General features: G+C 42.6%; 2 protein-coding genes across 2 annotated transcripts; both read right to left on the bottom strand.

Moving 5' to 3' along the window:
• Positions 1 to 2452: 2452 nt before the first annotated feature.
• LOC114828907 (elastase-1-like) lies at positions 2453 to 6161 on the bottom strand. Its single transcript, XM_034287582.1, has 8 exons — positions 6054 to 6161; positions 5734 to 5837; positions 5228 to 5328; positions 4611 to 4733; positions 3653 to 3789; positions 3337 to 3479; positions 2949 to 3098; positions 2453 to 2765 (listed from the first exon to the last, which is right to left on the bottom strand). Exons 1-8 carry the CDS (start codon positions 6091 to 6093, stop codon positions 2754 to 2756), a joined length of 810 nt encoding a protein of 269 aa, XP_034143473.1. The 5' UTR covers positions 6094 to 6161; the 3' UTR covers positions 2453 to 2753.
• An 8555-nt stretch (positions 6162 to 14716) lies between these two features.
• LOC106024132 (elastase-1) lies at positions 14717 to 18507 on the bottom strand. The gene is made up of 8 exons (XM_029114161.2): positions 18425 to 18507; positions 18175 to 18272; positions 17737 to 17837; positions 17072 to 17197; positions 15890 to 16026; positions 15534 to 15676; positions 15050 to 15199; positions 14717 to 14849 (listed from the first exon to the last, which is right to left on the bottom strand). Exons 1-8 carry the CDS (start codon positions 18462 to 18464, stop codon positions 14838 to 14840), a joined length of 807 nt encoding a protein of 268 aa, XP_028969994.1. The 5' UTR covers positions 18465 to 18507; the 3' UTR covers positions 14717 to 14837.
• Positions 18508 to 18631: the final 124 nt, after the last annotated feature.

Genomic DNA, 18631 nt, shown 5'->3' with positions numbered 1-18631 from the left:
TTGAATGTAGCTTGTTCTGTTTGGTTTTTGTCCTTTGCTCTTGAATGTAGCATGTTCTGTTTGGTTTTTGTCCTTTGCTCTTGAATGTAGCTTGTCCTTGTGCCTTAATTGTTTTCACCTGTGTCTTGTTAGCTCGCTATTTAGCCTGCCCAGTTCTTTTCAGCCCTTGTCTAGTCATTTAGTATGTTTTGTTTATGTCGTCCAGCCAGCCTGCCTAATATTTCTGCCGTTTTGTTGTTTTTGCCTGCCCTCGTGTTGTCATTAAATACATCATTGTCCGTTAACGCTTTGCCAGGTGTCCTGCTTTACATACACTCACCTAAAGAATTATTCGGAACACCTGTTCAAATTCTCATTAATGCAATTATCTAATCAACCAATCACATGGCAGTTGCTTCAATGCATTTAGGGGTGTGGTCCTGGTCAAGACAATCTCCTGAACTCCAAACTGAATGTCAGAATGGGAAAGAAAGGTGATTTAAGCAATTTTGAGCGTGGCATGGTTGTTGGTGCCTGATCTGTACTCCTGATGGGAGTATTTCACAATCTGCTCAGTTACTGGGATTTTCAACCATTTCTAGGGTTTACAAAGAATGGTGTGAAAAGGGAAAAACATCCAGTATGCGGCAGTCCTGTGGGCGATAATGCCTTGTTGATGCTAGAGGTCAGAGGAGAATGGGCCGACTGATTCAAGCTGATAGAAGAGCAACTTTGACTGAAATAACCACTCGTTACAACCGAGGTATGCAGCAAAGCATGTGTGAAGGTAGAGTCAGAATTTGGCGTAAACAGAATGAGAACATGGATCCATCATGCCTTGTTACCACTGTGCAGGCTGGTGGTGGTGGTGTAATGGTGTGGGGGATGTTTTCTTGGCACACTTTAGGCCCCTTAGTGTCAATTGGGCATCGTTTAAATGCCACAGCCTACCTGAGCATTGTTTCTGACCATGTCCATCCCGTTATGACCACCATGTGCCCATCCTCTGATGGCTACTTCCAGCAGGATAATGCACCATGTCACAAAGCTCGAATCATTTCAAATTGGTTTCTTGAACATGACAATTAGTTCACTGTACTGAAATGGCCCCCACAGTCGCCAGATCTCAACCCAATAGATCATCTTTGGGATGTGGTGGAACGGGAGCTTCGTGCCCTGGATGTGCATCCCACAAATCTCCATCAACTGCAAGATGCTATCCTATCAATATGGGCCAACATTTCTAAAGAATGCTTTCAGCACCTTGTTGAATCAATGCCACGTAGAAATAAGGCAGTTCTGAAGGCGAAAGGGGGTCAAACACAGAATTAGTACGGTGTTCCTAATAATCCTTTAGGTGAGTGTATATCGTGGCAGAAATCAAACATTTAATTGACGTCAAATTGACATGTGGGTCACCTAATATACGCTTGACTTGAAAAAGTCAAGCATGACCACTTAAGAATTCCTAAGAAAACTAAAAAAGTTCCTACTGACATTTACATTCACATTGTAGTCATTTAGATGGCACCCTTATCCAGAGCAAGTTCCAGTAGCATGTCAATACACACACTGTAATTAGCTTACAGTGTGTAATTAGCTTACAGAGTGTAATTAGCTTACAGTGTGTAATTAAGTTATTTTAAGCTGTTTTGCATTGGCAAGGTAAATGTGCTATTAACAGGCCTGATGCTGCAGCAATTTGAGCCAGTGGATGATGTTAATACAACCCCGTTTCCAAAAAGGTTGGGATGCTGCATAAAATGCTGTGGGGTTCTGCATTGGTGGAGAACAATCCATTATGTCTTCATATTGTCAAGTGGTCTTAAAATTTGAAACTTTTCATGTTTCCAGCATTAAGGTAGGACTATTTGCTTTGAGCAATGTTTGAACACGTGCACACACACTGGTAAAATGTCTTCAATATTTACAGGCTTATTGTTTGGGGACCTATGCCAACCCGGGACAAAGCTTATGATGACCAAAACCAAAAGTATTTTTCAACCTTGTTAGCAATGATTTGGTAATCCATGTGAGTAGTACTCTTTTGTAATGAAACTATAAGCTAACGAGCTAAAACCAAATTCAGTGCACACAACATTCAAACGTTTGTTCTTTGACACATCAAATGAATGGCGTATTTAAACTGCATTCTGGTAAAGTTCTGCATCACACACCATCTACTTATGCACAAAAGACAGATGTCATTTATTAATTTAGGAAAATAAATAAATAAATGCCATTGAGTGTGCTCACATGGCCAATTTTCACTTTTTTGGATGAGCAACTTTTTTTATTGGAATGAGGATTCTTTCATGAAAATTATAAAATTCTTTGTTATCCATTTTCCTAAATACATCTCAAATTCAGTAAAACTAGTCATAAGGTATTCCCTTTCAGATTTTCACTCACAATTCTGTGACATAAATAATGTGGATTTCACATGAAGAGTAAAAAGTACACATGAAACAAATTTAACTTGATAAAGGATAGTTTATTACATTTTAAGAGAAGAATACGACAGAGACATGGTTGAGCAGTATTTGTGGTGAACCATGACCGAAGACGTGGATACTTTCTGCTACAAAGATCATGCTCCTTTTCTGAAGATACGCATATTTTGTATGTGTCTGACAGATTATTCTTTATTAGACCGAAAGTTTTGGAAAGACGAAAGAGACAGCCCTTGCTGAAAAAACTGCTGCAGCAGCACATCTGCGTCAGGGGCAACAGCATAGATCACTGAGACGCCACAAGACACTGCCTGGTCCTGTTCACCCGGTGAACTGTAGAGGAAATGAAGAGGGATATAAAGTAAATGCTGAGACAGAGACTGACATTAATGTTACAGGGGAAAAAAACTATGTTTACCTCAATTTTGGGACCTCTTTAAAAATAACTGCCATAGACAAGCTGTGATGTTAATTGAGTAGTCCCACTCTCCGGTCCCTAGCCGGTATTGTACTTACTCCAGTGATCCAGCTGATGTAGGCAGACACACGGGTGAATCCGGTGGGCTTCTGGAAGGTGTTGCAACCAGCTGCAGAAACAAAGCTGGTCACCCCATGGACGTAGTACCTCCCCCCCACCTGGCAGTTCAGGGGGCCGCCAGAGTCACCCTACAGGACAGAGGGGAAGAGGTGAGTGCTACAGTTAAATCAAATCAGTTCCATGCAATATTGTGCATGCAATATGTCTCAATTCAATAAGATACTAATTTTACAAAATATATGTGAAACATGTTATTTTATTCATTTCCTACGTTTAAAAAAAAAATCTTATTGCAAAAATATTTCAATGTCGAGCAGCATCAGAGCTAAATATTATCCAATGGGTCGGGCTTAGAATGCATCTTACATTGCAAGCAGAGTTTGTACTTCCACCAGCACAGATCATATTGGGCTTGGCGACAGCTCCCCACCAGGAAGGGCTGGAGCAGGTCTGGTAGTCCACGATGGGCAGATATGCTTGCCTCAGGCTGTTAGAAACAAGACCGCCAGCTATAGGAAGGACAGGGGACATGTTAGGTAAGGGAGAACCTGGACATGTAGCACATTCAGCTATAAAGAAGTATGCAAAAGAGACAAATATATTCTCCATGCAGAAATTAAACTTAAATGATCAACCCGAAACCCTGTCATTCCAGTGACTGTGATCTACTTGTATAACTCACTGTAGGTGGATCCCCATCCACTGATGTAACAAGCGTAGTTATTGGGCAGGATCTGACCAGAGGGAGGGAGAGCAGCCAGCTGGACAGCAGAGTTCAGGGTGGCTGGAGTGGACAGTTGAAGCAGGGCGATGTCGTTCCTGAGGGTCAGAAGAACAAAATGACATTCCTGAGGGTCAGAAGAACATAATGTCATTCCTGAGGGTCAGAAGAACATAATGTCATTCCTGAGGGTCAGAAGAACATAATGACATTCCTGAGGCTCAGAAGAACATAATGTTGTTCCTGAGGGTCAGAAAAACATAATGTCATTCCTGAGGATTAGAAGAACATGATGTCATTCCTGAGGATTAGAAGAACATGATGTAATTCCTGAGGATTAGAAGAACATGATGTCATCCCTGAGGATTAGAAGAACATGATATCATTCCTGAGGGTCAGAAGAACATTCCTGAGGGTTAGAAGAACATAATGTCATTCCTGAGGGTTAGAAGAACATGATGTCATTCCTGAGGGTTAGAAGAACATGATGTCATTCCTGAGGGTTAGAAGAAAACATAATGTCATTCCTGAGGGTCAGAGTAGAAAAGGGTCACACCAGGTGATGCCATTTTTGCCCAAACTCATATATTTCTTTCTCACAGATTCCTAGCTAAGATTTTGGAGGTTCTGTGTCCACGCTTTACTCTAAAAAGTGTGACAGCGCTGTTTATCTTTTGTTGTCAGATATTATTAAGGTTGTGCAGGTTTCTTTTCTTTTTGCCCAACTTAGAAAATTATTTGGGGCACTTTTTGTGCCATATTAAAGGATTTTTTGTTATATTCACATAATTTGTATATTTAATATCTTGCTACACAGTTACATGGCATAATAATAATGTATTGTATTAAAATATATTCCAAATCGTGACACAATTCAAATTCAACCAAAACAAAATGTTATTCCAGAACCATTCTGTACCCTGATGCGAGGTTCTTGTTCCAGAGGGGGTGGATGATGATCCTGCTGACGGTAATGAGCTGCTCTGTTCCTTCAATGCTGTTCAGGTTGTACTCTCCAAGAACCACCAGCAAAGTCTTAGGGCTGCAGACACACAAACATTGTCGTGAGATAGGAAGTTAAACCTCATCAAATAATCTGGGACTTTTTAATCTATAGGTTTTCTGTATCTTTTTTGTACTTTGATGTAGAAGTATTTGTTTAACCTATACTGCATGCAGTATAATAGATAAATGCATGGACTAAAAGGTATTTCTATAAAACCATTCATTTCTTATATTACGATTTGCCAGCAACGAGACAATAGTAACTACATAAGAAATAAAAGCACAACAATTTAGATTTTCTGATACCACAGTTTTTTATGCTCTGGAAGAAATTAAGAGACCACTGCACCTTTTTCTTTCCTTTCCAAAGAAGTTGAAAAATTCAGTTTTGAGTGAGGAACCGAAGCATTCAATCGGTCTCTTAATTTTAACCATTTTGTTCCTCACTCAAAAACGGAAAGGAAAAGGTGCAGTGGTCTCTTAATTTTTTCCAGAGCATGTTATAAAATCATGTTCAGCCCTTCCTCCTACCTGTCCACACAGGAAGCAGCAGTCAAAACCCATCCAGTCCTGATCAGAATACCTCCACAGTTTTGGAAGTAGGAGACACCAGACTTGACCAAGAGAGAGACCTGAGGAGAACAGCAAGACAGGAGAGAAGAGGGTGTTCAAGAGCCGTAAGGAGAAATTGTTCACCATTCTCTTACAGCACGAAATAATGAACATATTGACTAAGAATTAAGTCTATGATCATTGTACTGTAGTATGACAAACAGTTGCGACTGAACATTTGCCTACATCCTCCAACTCCTCTCAGACAGATAAAGGTGCGTTGGTTAAATCACAGACCTCGGACCAGTCAAGCAGGTTAATGTTAACACCCAGAAAAAATTGCTGTGACAAGAGATTTAGCTTAGGTAAACCAGCATCTTCTGAACTCTTTGATCACAATTCTTTTATATCTGAAAATTAAGAATTAATTTACCAGGTTGGTTTTACAAGGCAATAAGAGACCAGTACAAAGGTTGTTGTTTTACCTGCCAGGGCCAGGAGTTAGGTAGGGCAATACCACCTCCCACAACCTTGGTCCGAGGCACTTCTTCCAGGTGTTTGGGCTTGGACACCAGATCCTCAGTCAGCACTGCATGATCAGGACAGACAAGACTCCATTAAAGACAGGGAGCCAAGGATTCTCAGAGGCAAGATACCTTATATTAGTCTCACTCAATAACATAAGCAATCAGACAGTCAAACAAGCATCAAAGAGAGACTGGGAATTAAAAAGTTCAAAGAGAACTATGAGAAAAAGAAAGAAAGTGTCTCAAGGAAAGAGTGTTTAGAGATTGCCAGTTCTCACCCAGGGCTGCAAGAGCGCTCAACAGGATGAATCTCAGCATGTTTGCAGTCTGTGTGTCAGTCTGTACTGATGGAGTAATCCTGTTCCTCTTTTATACCCTCAGGATTCAAGACTCCTCCATAACCGAACCAATCAGGGTTTAGATCAAGGTTATTATAACACTCTGAAACTGAAAATAAAAACTAATCACTAGAAATAACCAGGTCACTCTTGACTTAATGCCATCAGGTTGCCATTTGCTAGCATTTTTTATGATTCTTTTCCCTTGCTCAAGTGGTATTTAGTGGAAACATTTCTATTCAGGGTTTGCACTGTTTAAACACTCTTACTGTTATGAATAAATTAAAGAAAAAAACTGCATAAAGTGTCTCAGTAAGATGTTGGGCCACAAGACATCAAGACTTTAAAACAGCTTCACTGCATTGTGGATTTAATGATATGAGTCTCTGGATCTCTCCTGGAGGGATGAAGCACCATTCAACCAAAATATATTTCCTCATTTTGATGATGGTGGCAGAGAGGACAGTCCAACACATAGATCCTTTCCTATTGCCATCTTGATCCAAAATTGAGGTCATCTGGGCCTGCTCAGCATTTTTAAACGTTGCACTGAAATAGGATGTTAATTGCTTAATTGTGTCTTTCAGTTCACCTGAAAGGAAGCATCTGTATTCGTTATGTTCCTCCACTCATTTATTCATGTTTTTCCTTTAATTTGTCACAAATCTTTATTTCCTGATGAGTTACATCCATCCATCCATCATCTTCCGCTTATCCGGGGCCGGGTCGCGGGGGCAGCAGTCTAAGCAGGGATGCCCAGACTTCCCTCTCCCCAGACACTTCCTGCAGCACTTCCGGGGGGACACCGAGGCGTTCCCAGGCCAGCCGGGAGACATAGTCCCTCCAGCGTGTCCTAGGTCTTCCTCGGGGTCTCCTCCCGGTGGGACGGGATCGGAACACCTTCCCAGGAAGGCATTCCGGAGGCATCCGAAACAGATGCCCAAGCCACCTCAGCTGATCCCTCTCGATGTGGAGGAGCAGCGGTTCTACTCTGAGCTCCTCCCGGGTGACCGAGCTTCTCACTCAATCTCTAAGGGATCGCCCAGCCACCCTGCGGAGAAAGCTCATTTCGGCCGCCTGTATCCGGGATCTTGTCCTTTCGGTCATGACCCAAAGCTCATGACCATAGGTGAGTGTAGGAACGTAGATTGACTGGTAAATCGAGAGCTTCGCTTTACGGCTCAGCTCTTTCTTCACCACGACAGACCAATACATCGACCGCATTTCTGCAGAAGCTGCACTGATCCGTCTGTCAATGTCCCTTTCCATCCTTCCCTCACTCGTGAACAGGACCCCTAGATACTTAAACTCCTCCACTTGAGGCAGGCACTCTCCACCAACATGAAGTGGGCAAGCCACCCTTTTCCGACTGAGGTCCATGGACTCGGATTTGGAGGTACTGATTTTCATCCCCACCGCTTCACACTCGGCTGCAAACCGTCCAAGTGCATGCTGAAGGTCCTGGCTTGAAGGGGCCAACGTGACAACATCATCCGCAAAGAGCAGAGACGAAATCGTGTGGTCCCCAAACCTGACACCCTCCGGCCCCTGGCTGCGCCTAGAAATTCTGTCCATAAAAATTACGAACAGAACCGGTGACAAAGGGCAGCCATGCCGGAGTCCAACATGCACAGGGAACAAGTCTGACTTACTGCCGGCAATACGGACCAAGCTCCTGCTTCGGTCGTACAGGGACCTGACCGCCCTTAGCAAAGGACCCAGGACCCCATATTCCCGAAGCACCCTCTACAGGATGCCGCGAGAGACACAGTCGAATGCCTTCTCCAAATCCATAAAACACATGTGGATTGGTTGGGCAAACTCCCATGAACCCTCCATCACCCTGTAGAGGGTATAGAGCTGGTCCAGTGTTCCACGGCCTGGACGAAAACAACACTGTTCCTCCTGAATCCGAGGTTCTACTATCGGCCGTATTCTCCTCTCCAGAACCCTGGCATTGACTTTCCCGGGGAGGCTGAGTAGATAGGACTCCTTCTTCAGCTTGACAGCATCCCTTACTTCCGGTGTCCACCACCGGGTTCGAGGATTGCCGCCTCGACAGGCACCGGAGACCTTACGGCCACAGCTCCGAGCGGCCGCTTCGACAATGGCGGTGGAGAACATGGTCCACTCGGACTCAATATCTCCAACCTCTCTCTGGATCCAGTCGAAGCTCTGCCCGAGGTGGGAGTTAAAGATCTCTCTGACAGGAGACTCGGCCAGACGTTCCCAGCAGACCCTTACAGTACGCTTGGGCCTGCCAAGTCTGTCCAGCTTCCTCCCCCGCCATCGGATCCAACTCACCACCAGGTGGTGATCAGTTGACAGCTCCGCCCCTCTCTGCACCTGAGAGTCCAAGACATACGGCCGCAGGTCAGATGAAACGACAACAAAGTCGATCATCGACCTGCGGCCTAGGGTGTCCTGGTGCCACGTGCACTGATGGACACCCTTATGCTTGAACATGGTGTTCATTATGGACAAACTGTGACTAGCACAGAAGTCCAATAACAGAACACCGCTCGGGTTCAGATCAGGGGGGCTGTTCCTCCCAATCACGCCCCTCCAGGTGTCACTGTCGTTGCCCACGTGGGCGGTGAAGTCCCCCAGTAGAACGATAGAGTCCCCAGTCGGAGCACTTTCCAGCACCTCTCCCAGAGACTCCAAGAAGGTCGGGCACTCTCCAAGAAGGTCGGGCACAAACAACAGTGATAGACCTATCCCCGACCCGTAGGCGCAGGGAAACGACCCTCTCGTTCACCGGGGTAACCTGCAACACATGGCGGCAGAGCTGGGAAGCTATAAGCAAACCCACACCAGCCCGCCGCCTCTCACCATGGGCAACTCCAGAGTGGTGAAGAGTCCATCCTCTCTCAAGGAGTGTGGTTCCAGAGCCCAAGCCGTGCGTAGAGGTGATCCCGACTATCTCTAGTCGGAACCTCTCAACCTCACGCACGATCTCAGGCTCCTTCCCCGCCAGCGAGGTGACATTCCACATCCCTAGAGCTAGTTTCCGTGTCCAGGGATCGGGTTGTCGAGGCCCCTGCCTTCGACTGCCGCCCGATCCTCTCCGCACCGGCCCCTTATGGTCCCTCCTGTGGGTGGTGAGCCCACGGGAAGGCGGCCCCATGTCGCACCTTCGGGCTGAGCCCGGCCGGGCCCCATGGGGAAAGGCTGGCCACCAGGCGCTCGCGTACTGGTCAAGAAGGGACTTGTTCAGGAAGGTGACTAAGAACTGAATGGCCACTATAAGAGAGCTGCAGAGTTTCACTGCAGATATGAAAAAACCTGCCAGAAGAAAGTCCATCTGTAAAGCACTCCATTAATCAGGCCTCATGGTATTGTCCTGCTGGACGATTCAATAAGAACCAGTTATAGAATCCAGGCAAAGGTAGACAGATGTTCCTCTAAAATCACCTGGTACTTGACTGTTCACAATGCCATGCATCCTTAAAAGGTTTCCTTTGGGGAAAAAGTAGTCATACAATTTTAGATATTTTTTTCTCCACGCCAAATCAACCTCTGGTGTCCTGAAAAGCTCTGTTGTTTATCATCTGACCATAGAATTTGATTACAATAAACATTCAATTACTTTTAGCAAGCTCACCACTTTGACATTTGCATGAATGAAAGAGGCTTTCTTTTTCTGCTTGCTGGCATTGATGTGGCAACAATATGTGATTATTAGTCCCCATCCTCCATGCCATGGGGGTGAATACTTATGCAAACATCTGTTTTCAGTTTTTTATTTGTAATGAATTTTGAACAATTTTATTTACCTTTTCATGTTCACATTATATAGTTTTTGTTTTGATCAGGGGCAAACTTCCTAATTAAATTAATGTTGATTTCATGTTGTACAAGCCCCAACCCCGGGCCTGGCTCCAGGGTGGGGCCCCGGCTGCGCCATACCGGGCGACGTCACGGAACTCATAATGTTGTTCATCATTAAGGGTGTTTTGAACCGCTCTTAGTCTGACCCGTCGCCTAGGACCTGTTTGCCTTGGGAGACCCTACCAGGGGCATATAGCCCCAGACAACATAGCTCCTAGGGTCACTCGGGTACTCAAACCCCTCCACCACGTTAAGGTGGCAGTTCAAGTTTCAGCTTTCTCTAAAATGATCTGGTGGATGATTCCAGAACCTGGTTTCCAGAAGCCAACTCCATACTTGGCACCAGCTGTCAGTACATGTTTCTGTGCAAATTCCAGTGCCTTTGTCTGAACATTGGCCAGGAAAGCTGTTTTAAAAGGTAACACAACCTGTATGAGAAGTGTAGAAATATTTTCGTGGGGGTAAAACATACTGCTGAGTCACATTATGAGTTGCCATGAGAAAATACACGCAAGTTGGAACAGCCTGTGATTTGAATTGTTTACTTTGATTTTCAGTGTGAGTTTGAATCCAGCCCTCAATCGGTTGGTGATTTTGTTGTCAACAAATTTCACAATGTACAGTAAAGATTTTGATCTTTAATATATTAAGTTCATCTAGACCCTATGTGTGATATAAGTGTTCCCTTAATTTTTTTGAGTGTAGTAGAAAATAGATCAAAGTTCCCATCAGAGAACACATTGGCATTGCCATCAATTATTAGACTAGTGTACATATTGCATAGCATAATCTACCTGACAGTGGATATATTCACATTTATCTAAAACAAATTCCATTAGAAAGTAATTCGAGATACTGAATAAGACTCACACATTCCATCCTCAGAAACAGGGTAGGGCAGCCGATACTTTTGAAGCATGCCTCTTGGCTATGCCTGTACTTAGCCTTACTGTAAACAGAGATGGGGAACATAAATGGAATGTTAGTTGATTTATTTCCAGCAATGCAGGTTAGCAAAAAAAATCCCAATCAATCAATCAATCAATCAAATGTATTTATAAAGCCCTTTTTACATCTGCAGTTGTCACAAAGTGCTTTTACAAAACACCCGGCCTTAAACCCCAAGGAGCAAATAACAGTAGTGAAGGCCGAAATTTAGGAAGAAACCTAGAGAGGACCCAGGCTCAGAGGGGTGGGCAGTCCTCTTCTGGCTGTGCCGGGTGAACATATTAAGAGTACAAATTGTAATAATTAATAAATGCATGTGGGCTGTGTCCAGAGTCTATTTAAACTTAGTCTCTGGATTTAGTCTTAGTCTTAGCATGTGTTATTATTACAAATATTTTTATTGATTTTTCCGTTTTGCAACAATCGCATGAATGAATGAGACAACATGTTATTCAAGTGTATTTCTATAGATTTACTCTTTGATGGTTTTACTATGGTGAAAACATCAAAACTGCAATGAAGGCGTAAGGATAGTAGTTTTTGGTGACAGCATACATTTAGTCAATGCAATTAATGATGAGGTACATCAGACAATCTACAGGCTTTTATACCCCTGTAGTATAAAATACATTTGTAAATCATAAAAAAAATTAAGGGTTATTATTAACTGTTAGTTCATGTCATTGTTCATCGTTCGTTAATGTTACCTATTGAATTCATTATTGGTACACAGTGGGCTTTATCATTACGATATGAAAATATTTTGGAACAACCAAGACTTCCTTGAGAGTCAGCTGTCAGCCAAACTAAGTATCTGGTCAAGAAGGGACTTGTTCAGGAAGGTGACTAAGAACCGAATGGCCACTATAAGAGAGCTGCAGAGTTTCACTGCAGATATGAAAAAACCTGCCAGAAGAAAGTCCATCTGTAAAGCACTCCATTAATCAGGCCTCATGGTATTGTCCTGCTGGACGATTCAATAAGGTAGACAGATGTTCCTCTAAAATCACCTGGTACTTGACTGTTCACAATGCCATGCATCCTTAAAAGGTTTCCTTTGGGGAAAAAGTAGTCATACAATTTTAGATATTTTTTTCTCCACGCCAAATCAACCTCTGGTGTCCTGAAAAGCTCTGTTGTTTATCATCTGACCATAGAATTTGATTACAATAAACATTCAATTACTTTTAGCAAGCTCACCACTTTGACATTTGCATGAATGAAAGAGGCTTTCTTTTTCTGCTTGCTGGCATTGATGTGGCAACAATATGTGATAATTAATCCCCACCTCCATGCCATGGGGGTGAATACTTATGCAAACATCTATTTTCAGTTTTTTATTTGTAATTAATTTTGAACAATTGTATTTACCTTTTCATGTTCACATTATATAGTTTTTGTTTTGATCAGGGGCAAACTTCCTAATTAAATTAATGCTGATTTCATGTTGTAATACAATGAAATGTCGAGAGTATATATTCTAGTGAAGGAATTTCTAGCAGTGCCAATAATCATGAAAAGTCTTTCTGAATATTTGTCTTAGATTGTTCTCATTTTTTTAGTTTTACTTTAAGCTGATTAACGACAAAGACATTTCTTTATGACATTTATGAAAGAAACTGGAACTTTACCTTTCCACTGGTTTCACCTGTGATTCCTGATTAACCCGTGATGGAAAAGCAATGCAGACTGTGTGGCTAACATGCACAACATAATACATTTTTCTAAATAGCTTACCAAGCCATTAATTCAATTAGCAGTTCCAAAGTGTTACGTTGCTATATTACTGTGCTGGGGGATATGAGGAATGCACTTCTAACTTTTCTCAGTTTCCTCCAGTTAGAAATTTTAGGAGGAGATGAGGTCCTGGTCCACACCTGCGGATAACCTGGTTTGGGGGGCCCGTTGCTATCCCTGTCCTTGTCCACCTGGTCATATTTCTGACCTAGTCTAAAATCAAATAGCCTCTGGATTTAGTTAATTATTCCAATTGGACTCTTAATATCTCACCGGGCACAGCCAGAAGAGGACTGGTCACCCCTCTGAGCCTGGGTCCTCTCTAGGTTTCTTCCTAAAATCCGGCCTTCTTAGGGAGTTTTTCCTAGCCACTGAAATTCAACACTACTGTTGTTTGCTCCTTGGGGTTTAAGGCCGGGTGTCTCTGTAAAGCACTTTGTGACAACTGCTGTTGTAAAAAGGGCTTTATAAATACATTTGATTGATTGATTAGCAACGGCTAATGCTAACATTTACAGGGCAGATCTAGAGAAATCAATTCAGCGCTGATTTACACTGGGTTGAGCATAGCTAATGTGACTCAACGTGAACACATATTTACGTTCACTTTATCCAAATATTTGGATAAAATGTACACAACCACACACACACATACACAAAATAAACAAGGTGGAATAAGGGAACTGCTTCTGAAATATTGACTAGTTGATGTGGATTAAATACATATATTTGCACTAGCATTAATTACCCTCTGACAGTATCCAAACCAACTTTGTTTCACCAGTTTGAAATATTATTGCCTTCTGGGAAGGTACGTATTGTGTATTTTAAGAAGTCTGTTCATTTTTAAAGGAATGTAGACTGACGAGTTCTACAATAAACCTGACTTCTTTGTTCTAGACTAGGCGTAGTCTGTGTCCTTGAATGAATAAGACAACATATTAATTCAAGTGTATTTCTATAGATTTACTCTTTGATGGTTTTACTATGGTGAAAACATCAAAACTGCAATGAAGGCGTAAGTATAGTAGTTTTTGGTGACAGCATACATTTAGTCAATGCAATTAATGATGAGGTAGATCAGAAATTCTACAGGCTTTTATACCCCTGTAGTAGATGAAAGGACATTTCTTTAATGGCATGGTTCCAACATAAAAAAAACTCATAACATTTGTATTTGAGGTAGTGAATTCATTCTGACACATTCTGAGACATTTTGAATGACAGTGACACATACTGTCCTAAGAAGCAGATCAGAGAAGCATAGTCCCTTGGGGTTTGACTCTTCGCCATGCCTGTACTTTTGTATTTCATTATCTAAACAAAATATTTTATCTTTAGAAGGAAGTTGATTTATTTCCAGTTATGCAGGTTAGTAAAACAATCTCCTTACCCAGGCATTGTTTGCTATCCACTTTGATAGAACGGACAACAGGACCAATGCCTAACGAACAACCATGTTTTGAATGCAGAACTCAATGTTAATTTAGGATATTGCTAACATTTTATTAAAGTAACAAGCCTCTGCTTCAGTTCTGTATCGTAATACTGGTCTTCCGCTATCACGTTGGGGTGCACAATGCCTTTTACCTGTGACTATAATCAGGACACAGCCCTGCCTCTTGTGCCTTATTGCTTAATTCAACTAAACCCAAACGGCAAGGTAAAAATCTGAGCAAGGCATATTTATTTTTCCTAATATATCCCAGGATGCTGAAATGTTCTATTGAAATGTCATACTGGCCTCTGAAGGGATGGGCAACAGTGCCTCCAGAGAAATGTCCAGCTGGGTCTGGAGTCACTATGATTCAAGAAGTATTTACTCCCAGAAGGACTTGGCGAGAAGGTACCGGCCAGCAATACAATAAGCCGGGCAACACATCTGAAGGGAAATGTAGCTCAAACATTTTGGTTTACCCATACATGTTTCAGGAAAAGTAAATACTTTTTTTAAACAAACTGATATTTTATCCACTTCTAAAGACAGTGGGATTTTGCCCCAAAATATCCCTCTGAAATGTCACTCAAAATAAAACAATTTTGTGAAGTAAATTATGAAAACAACAGTGAGAGTAAACATGGACTTGTACTCCAAAATCAAACATTTATTGTAGTTTGAGTAAATACTGAATATGATTGATCAGGATTGGCAGTGAACCCAGAACAGTGTCTTGAGTACTGTCTATTTAAAGACCATGCTGCTTTTCAACCAATGATCTGTAAAACAAAGGAAAGGGGATCCATTAAAACAGACACATTTGCCCAAAATACAGTCAATACATATAAAACTTGTTACATAAATATAGATACAAAACAATTTCATGTGGGTGTGCTGATGAATATAGCAAATGCCAAAGACAAACTGTAAGGGAATTAAGGTGATGATATTATCCCGTTCACAGACATTCAGTACTTACTCCATTTATCCAGCTGATGTAGGCAGACACACGGGTGAAGACAGTGGGCTTGCGGTTGGCGTTGCATCCAGAAGAGGACACAAAGCTGGTCACCCCATGTACTTGGTACTGACCGTTGACTTGGCAGTTCAGGGGTCCACCAGAGTCTCCCTAAAGTGACAGACAAAGAACGTATTCAGCACTGAGGTACAAATTGTTCCCACATTTGTAAATTTGAATATGTACTGAGCATATTTATCACTTACAATGTGCAAATGGTTGTGTTGCTAAACTTGTACAACATTTTGAAGATAATCTAATATGTTAAACTGTAAATGCATCAATATGCAATGGTATCCTAAGCAGGACAGCAGTATAACCCCACCAAGCCATCTCAAATCAGACCTCTTTCCTACATGGTTCTGGGACCCAAACCGATCAGTGTTCCACCTCCCTGTGAATTAAGTTTCATTTGAACACAGTCATTTCAGTTGGCCATTCTTACATTGCAACCAGAGTTGGCTCCACCCCCGGCACAGACCATGGTGGTCTTGACAGTGGATCCCCACCACCCAGAGCTGGAGCAGGTCTGGTGGTCGACGCTGGGCAGCCAAGCCTGCTTCAGGCTGTTGGACAGAGGACCTCCGGCTATAGGAAGGACAGATCTTTCTATGTTAGTCTGGTGGTCTAACCTGCTTCCCCATAACAGCGTGGCATGGGTTTGATTCTGGCCCAACGCCATTCAACCACGCGCCCCTCTGTCTTTCCCACCTCTGTGAAAAAGCATTAAATGCCTTTATACGAAGACAGTAACATTTGAATGTGTTTGGTGTTACTTTAAGAAAATCGATTAGTACTGACTGGAGGTGCGTCCCCATCCAGTGACGTAACAGGGGTTGTTGTTGGGCAGGATATAGTTAGCGGAAGCCAGAGTGCCCAGCTGGACAGCTGAGTTCAGGGTGGCCTCGGAGGACAGACGCAGCAGGGCGATGTCATACCTGAGGGTCAGACATGTACAATATCAAAGGACACGTCGGGATGTGTTGCTATCCCTACAGGCTATTAATCTTTCTTAGAGACTTCCGCATTTGTGACTTTTCTACTCTGTGGGCCTACAGCTGAACACTGGCTTCTTCTTGTGGAATGTCTCAGGTGGAATGTCTCAGAATTGCCAGGATATAGCTCTTTGGGCTTCCTTGAGTACACTGTTTCACTGGCATGCCAGAGTTAGGTAATCTTATTATTATTATTATTCCCATAATTCCCTGTGTGTTTGTGCTAGCCACGACAGACGACAGATTAGGTTTTTTTCTGTCACTGAACAAATGGGTATCGTCAGGGGAACACTCCTGGTATTCACCATTTTTCAGTCTGACCCATAAAGCTGAAGCTACAGACAAATTTGTCCAGAGATGTCAGGGGCGGTTGTCTTGTCACAAATGATTGCCTTGACCAAAATGGTTGGAGTTAACAAACAAATAAGTAACCATGTCCAAATCAAGCGAGTCTCTGGAACACGTGGATTTGTTCAGTTTTGCTGAAAGAGCCCTTACATACATCATCACACTGTTGGAAGTTGTCTGTTGGAAGCGGTCTTTTCAAAAATCAAATCCAAATAAATACTTTTAGGGAAAGCTACATAGGTCCTAGAACTCCATATCTAATAGCAACATTACATATGTTTCACTAACTAACTTTGCACTAACCGGAATAGAATAGAAACATTTATTATAAACATAGCATCACTTTTTACAGCTCCTACGAAACAGCAATAAAAACTTGTATATGTATATATGTTAATAAATATTTCAGTCATTTAGCAAACATCCTAATCTATCCGCCTTGTAGGTACTTAGGTCAGCTTTGCTGGTAAAAACTGTAATAATAATATAATGGTGTGTACTTATTCTTGGCAACGATAATGAAAGTTACTTTACTTCTTCTTATTATTATTATACATTACATTTGCACAAGATACCATAGGGGCACTTCCAGAATAACATAAAGTTTAAAATAGCAAGTATAACATGGTAAGTTCCATACCCTCCAGCCACGTTGTTGGAGTTCCACCCATTGTTAATGTAGACCTGGCTGACGCTCAGGATCTGCTCGGTACCGTCATTGGAGTTCAGGTTGTGTTCTCCAAGAACCACACGCCAGGTTCTCTGGCTGCCGACACATACACATACAACGGTCATACATGGAACAATCTAATCACCAGGCAACTCCACCCAAATGTGCACATGTTCCACTGGAACAATGTGTCACACTTGGCCTTTGTTGGTCAAAAAGAGTCTGGAGAAATTCCTGGTGCAACAGGCATCAGCTAATAGGCATCTTCTATAAACCAATCATGTGTCTTGTACAGCCATGCATCAATGGCTATATGTTATACTGTAAAGCTCTAGTGGGAAATTGATGAGCACAACACAGCTAAGCTGCCTTTGTCTCAATATTGATTTGACTCATGCAGAACAAGGCTGTACTGCTTAATGAAGTCTTTGTGAGGAAATAATGTAATGTAAGCAGCTAGCTAACTTATTGGAGGAAAATTGCATTTTGTATTGTAATGTATTTGCTGATTAGTCTCTGTGTTGCAATATGAAGTGCCTGACTAAGGCCAGACTGGATGTCAAAGGTCAAACATCATGAATATTGCTCCATTTGGGAACACCCCCTTATTACTATTCCCTAAAAAAAGGTCCCACCTGTCCACACAGTGGGCGGCTGTCATGACCCATCCCCTCCTGATCAGAGTTCCTCCACAGGTGTGGTAGAAAGAGCTGCCAGACTTGTACTGGAGAGAGATCTGAGGAGAGGACAGACATAAGAGAAAAATGGTGAAGATAAAGCCACTGGGCTATAGCCTCAGGAAACTCAGGAGAAGAATATTTGGTTCATACAATTCATCAATCATCTGCCGCGGTATTCTTGCCTGATCCCAGATCTGAAAGTCCTCTAGACCAATTATTTTCCAGAGCAACACTGATGAGTTGACAGATGCGAGGACAGATCTGGGATCAGGTATATGTGGACACTAGAACCAAATCAGATGTCTCGGTTCTCACAGGAGTGACCGTCTGGAGAGACAGTTGCAGCGACCAGGCTTGACTCTATGACAGAATAGAGGAAGGCAGATGTTTTACCTGCCAGGGCCAGGAGTTGGGTCGGGCAACCTCACCACCTACAACTCTCTCACCAGCTCCTTCTTCCAGGTATCTGGGCTCCAGATCCTCAGTCAGCACTGCAATGTCGGAAGAAATGAAGTACCAAAAAGGTGGAAAATGTAGGCACACATCGCTTTAAGTTGCTATTTAAGAGACAAATTACACAACTGTAAAGGCAGAAGAAGAGAGTCTACAGGGAATAGAGCATTTAGAGGTTGTCCTTTCTTACCCAGTAACGCCAGAGCGCTCAACAGGACGAACCTCAGCATGTTTGCAGTCAGTTAGTGTCGGTCTGTTCTGAGAGAACATTCCCCTCGCTGTTTTATACTTTGGTGACTGGGGTCACCTCATCCTAGCCAGGGTGTTTGTACAGTGCCACGCCACAGGTGTTCTGTCTCACCGTTATCACACTGGCCAAGGTCTAGGCCAGTGTGAT

The sequence above is a fragment of the Esox lucius genome, chromosome 17 (genome assembly GCF_011004845.1).
Source record: "Esox lucius isolate fEsoLuc1 chromosome 17, fEsoLuc1.pri, whole genome shotgun sequence".
In the NCBI taxonomy this organism is placed as follows: Eukaryota; Metazoa; Chordata; class Actinopteri; order Esociformes; family Esocidae; genus Esox; species Esox lucius.
The sequence above is the reverse complement of the archived record's forward strand: the minus strand, read 5'-3'. Positions and strand labels throughout refer to the sequence as shown.

Excerpts from the sequence above, each read along its gene's own strand:
- LOC114828907 (XM_034287582.1), bottom strand. The coding sequence starts at position 6,093 with ATGCTGAGATTCATCCTGTTGAGCGCTCTTGCAGCCCTGG. Across the intron at positions 4,734-5,227 it reads GCTGCTTCCTGTGTGGACAG|CCCTAAGACTTTGCTGGTGG; the intron begins GTAGGAGGAAGG and ends GTGTGTCTGCAG. Across the intron at positions 3,099-3,336 it reads GTACAAACTCTGCTTGCAAT|GGTGACTCTGGCGGCCCCCT; the intron begins GTAAGATGCATT and ends TCTGTCCTGTAG.
- LOC106024132 (XM_029114161.2), bottom strand. The coding sequence starts at position 18,464 with ATGCTGAGGTTCGTCCTGTTGAGCGCTCTGGCGTTACTGG. Across the intron at positions 15,677-15,889 it reads TGGATGGGGACGCACCTCCA|CCGGAGGTCCTCTGTCCAAC; the intron begins GTCAGTACTAAT and ends TCCTTCCTATAG. Across the intron at positions 15,200-15,533 it reads GAGCCAACTCTGGTTGCAAT|GGAGACTCTGGTGGACCCCT; the intron begins GTAAGAATGGCC and ends CTGTCACTTTAG.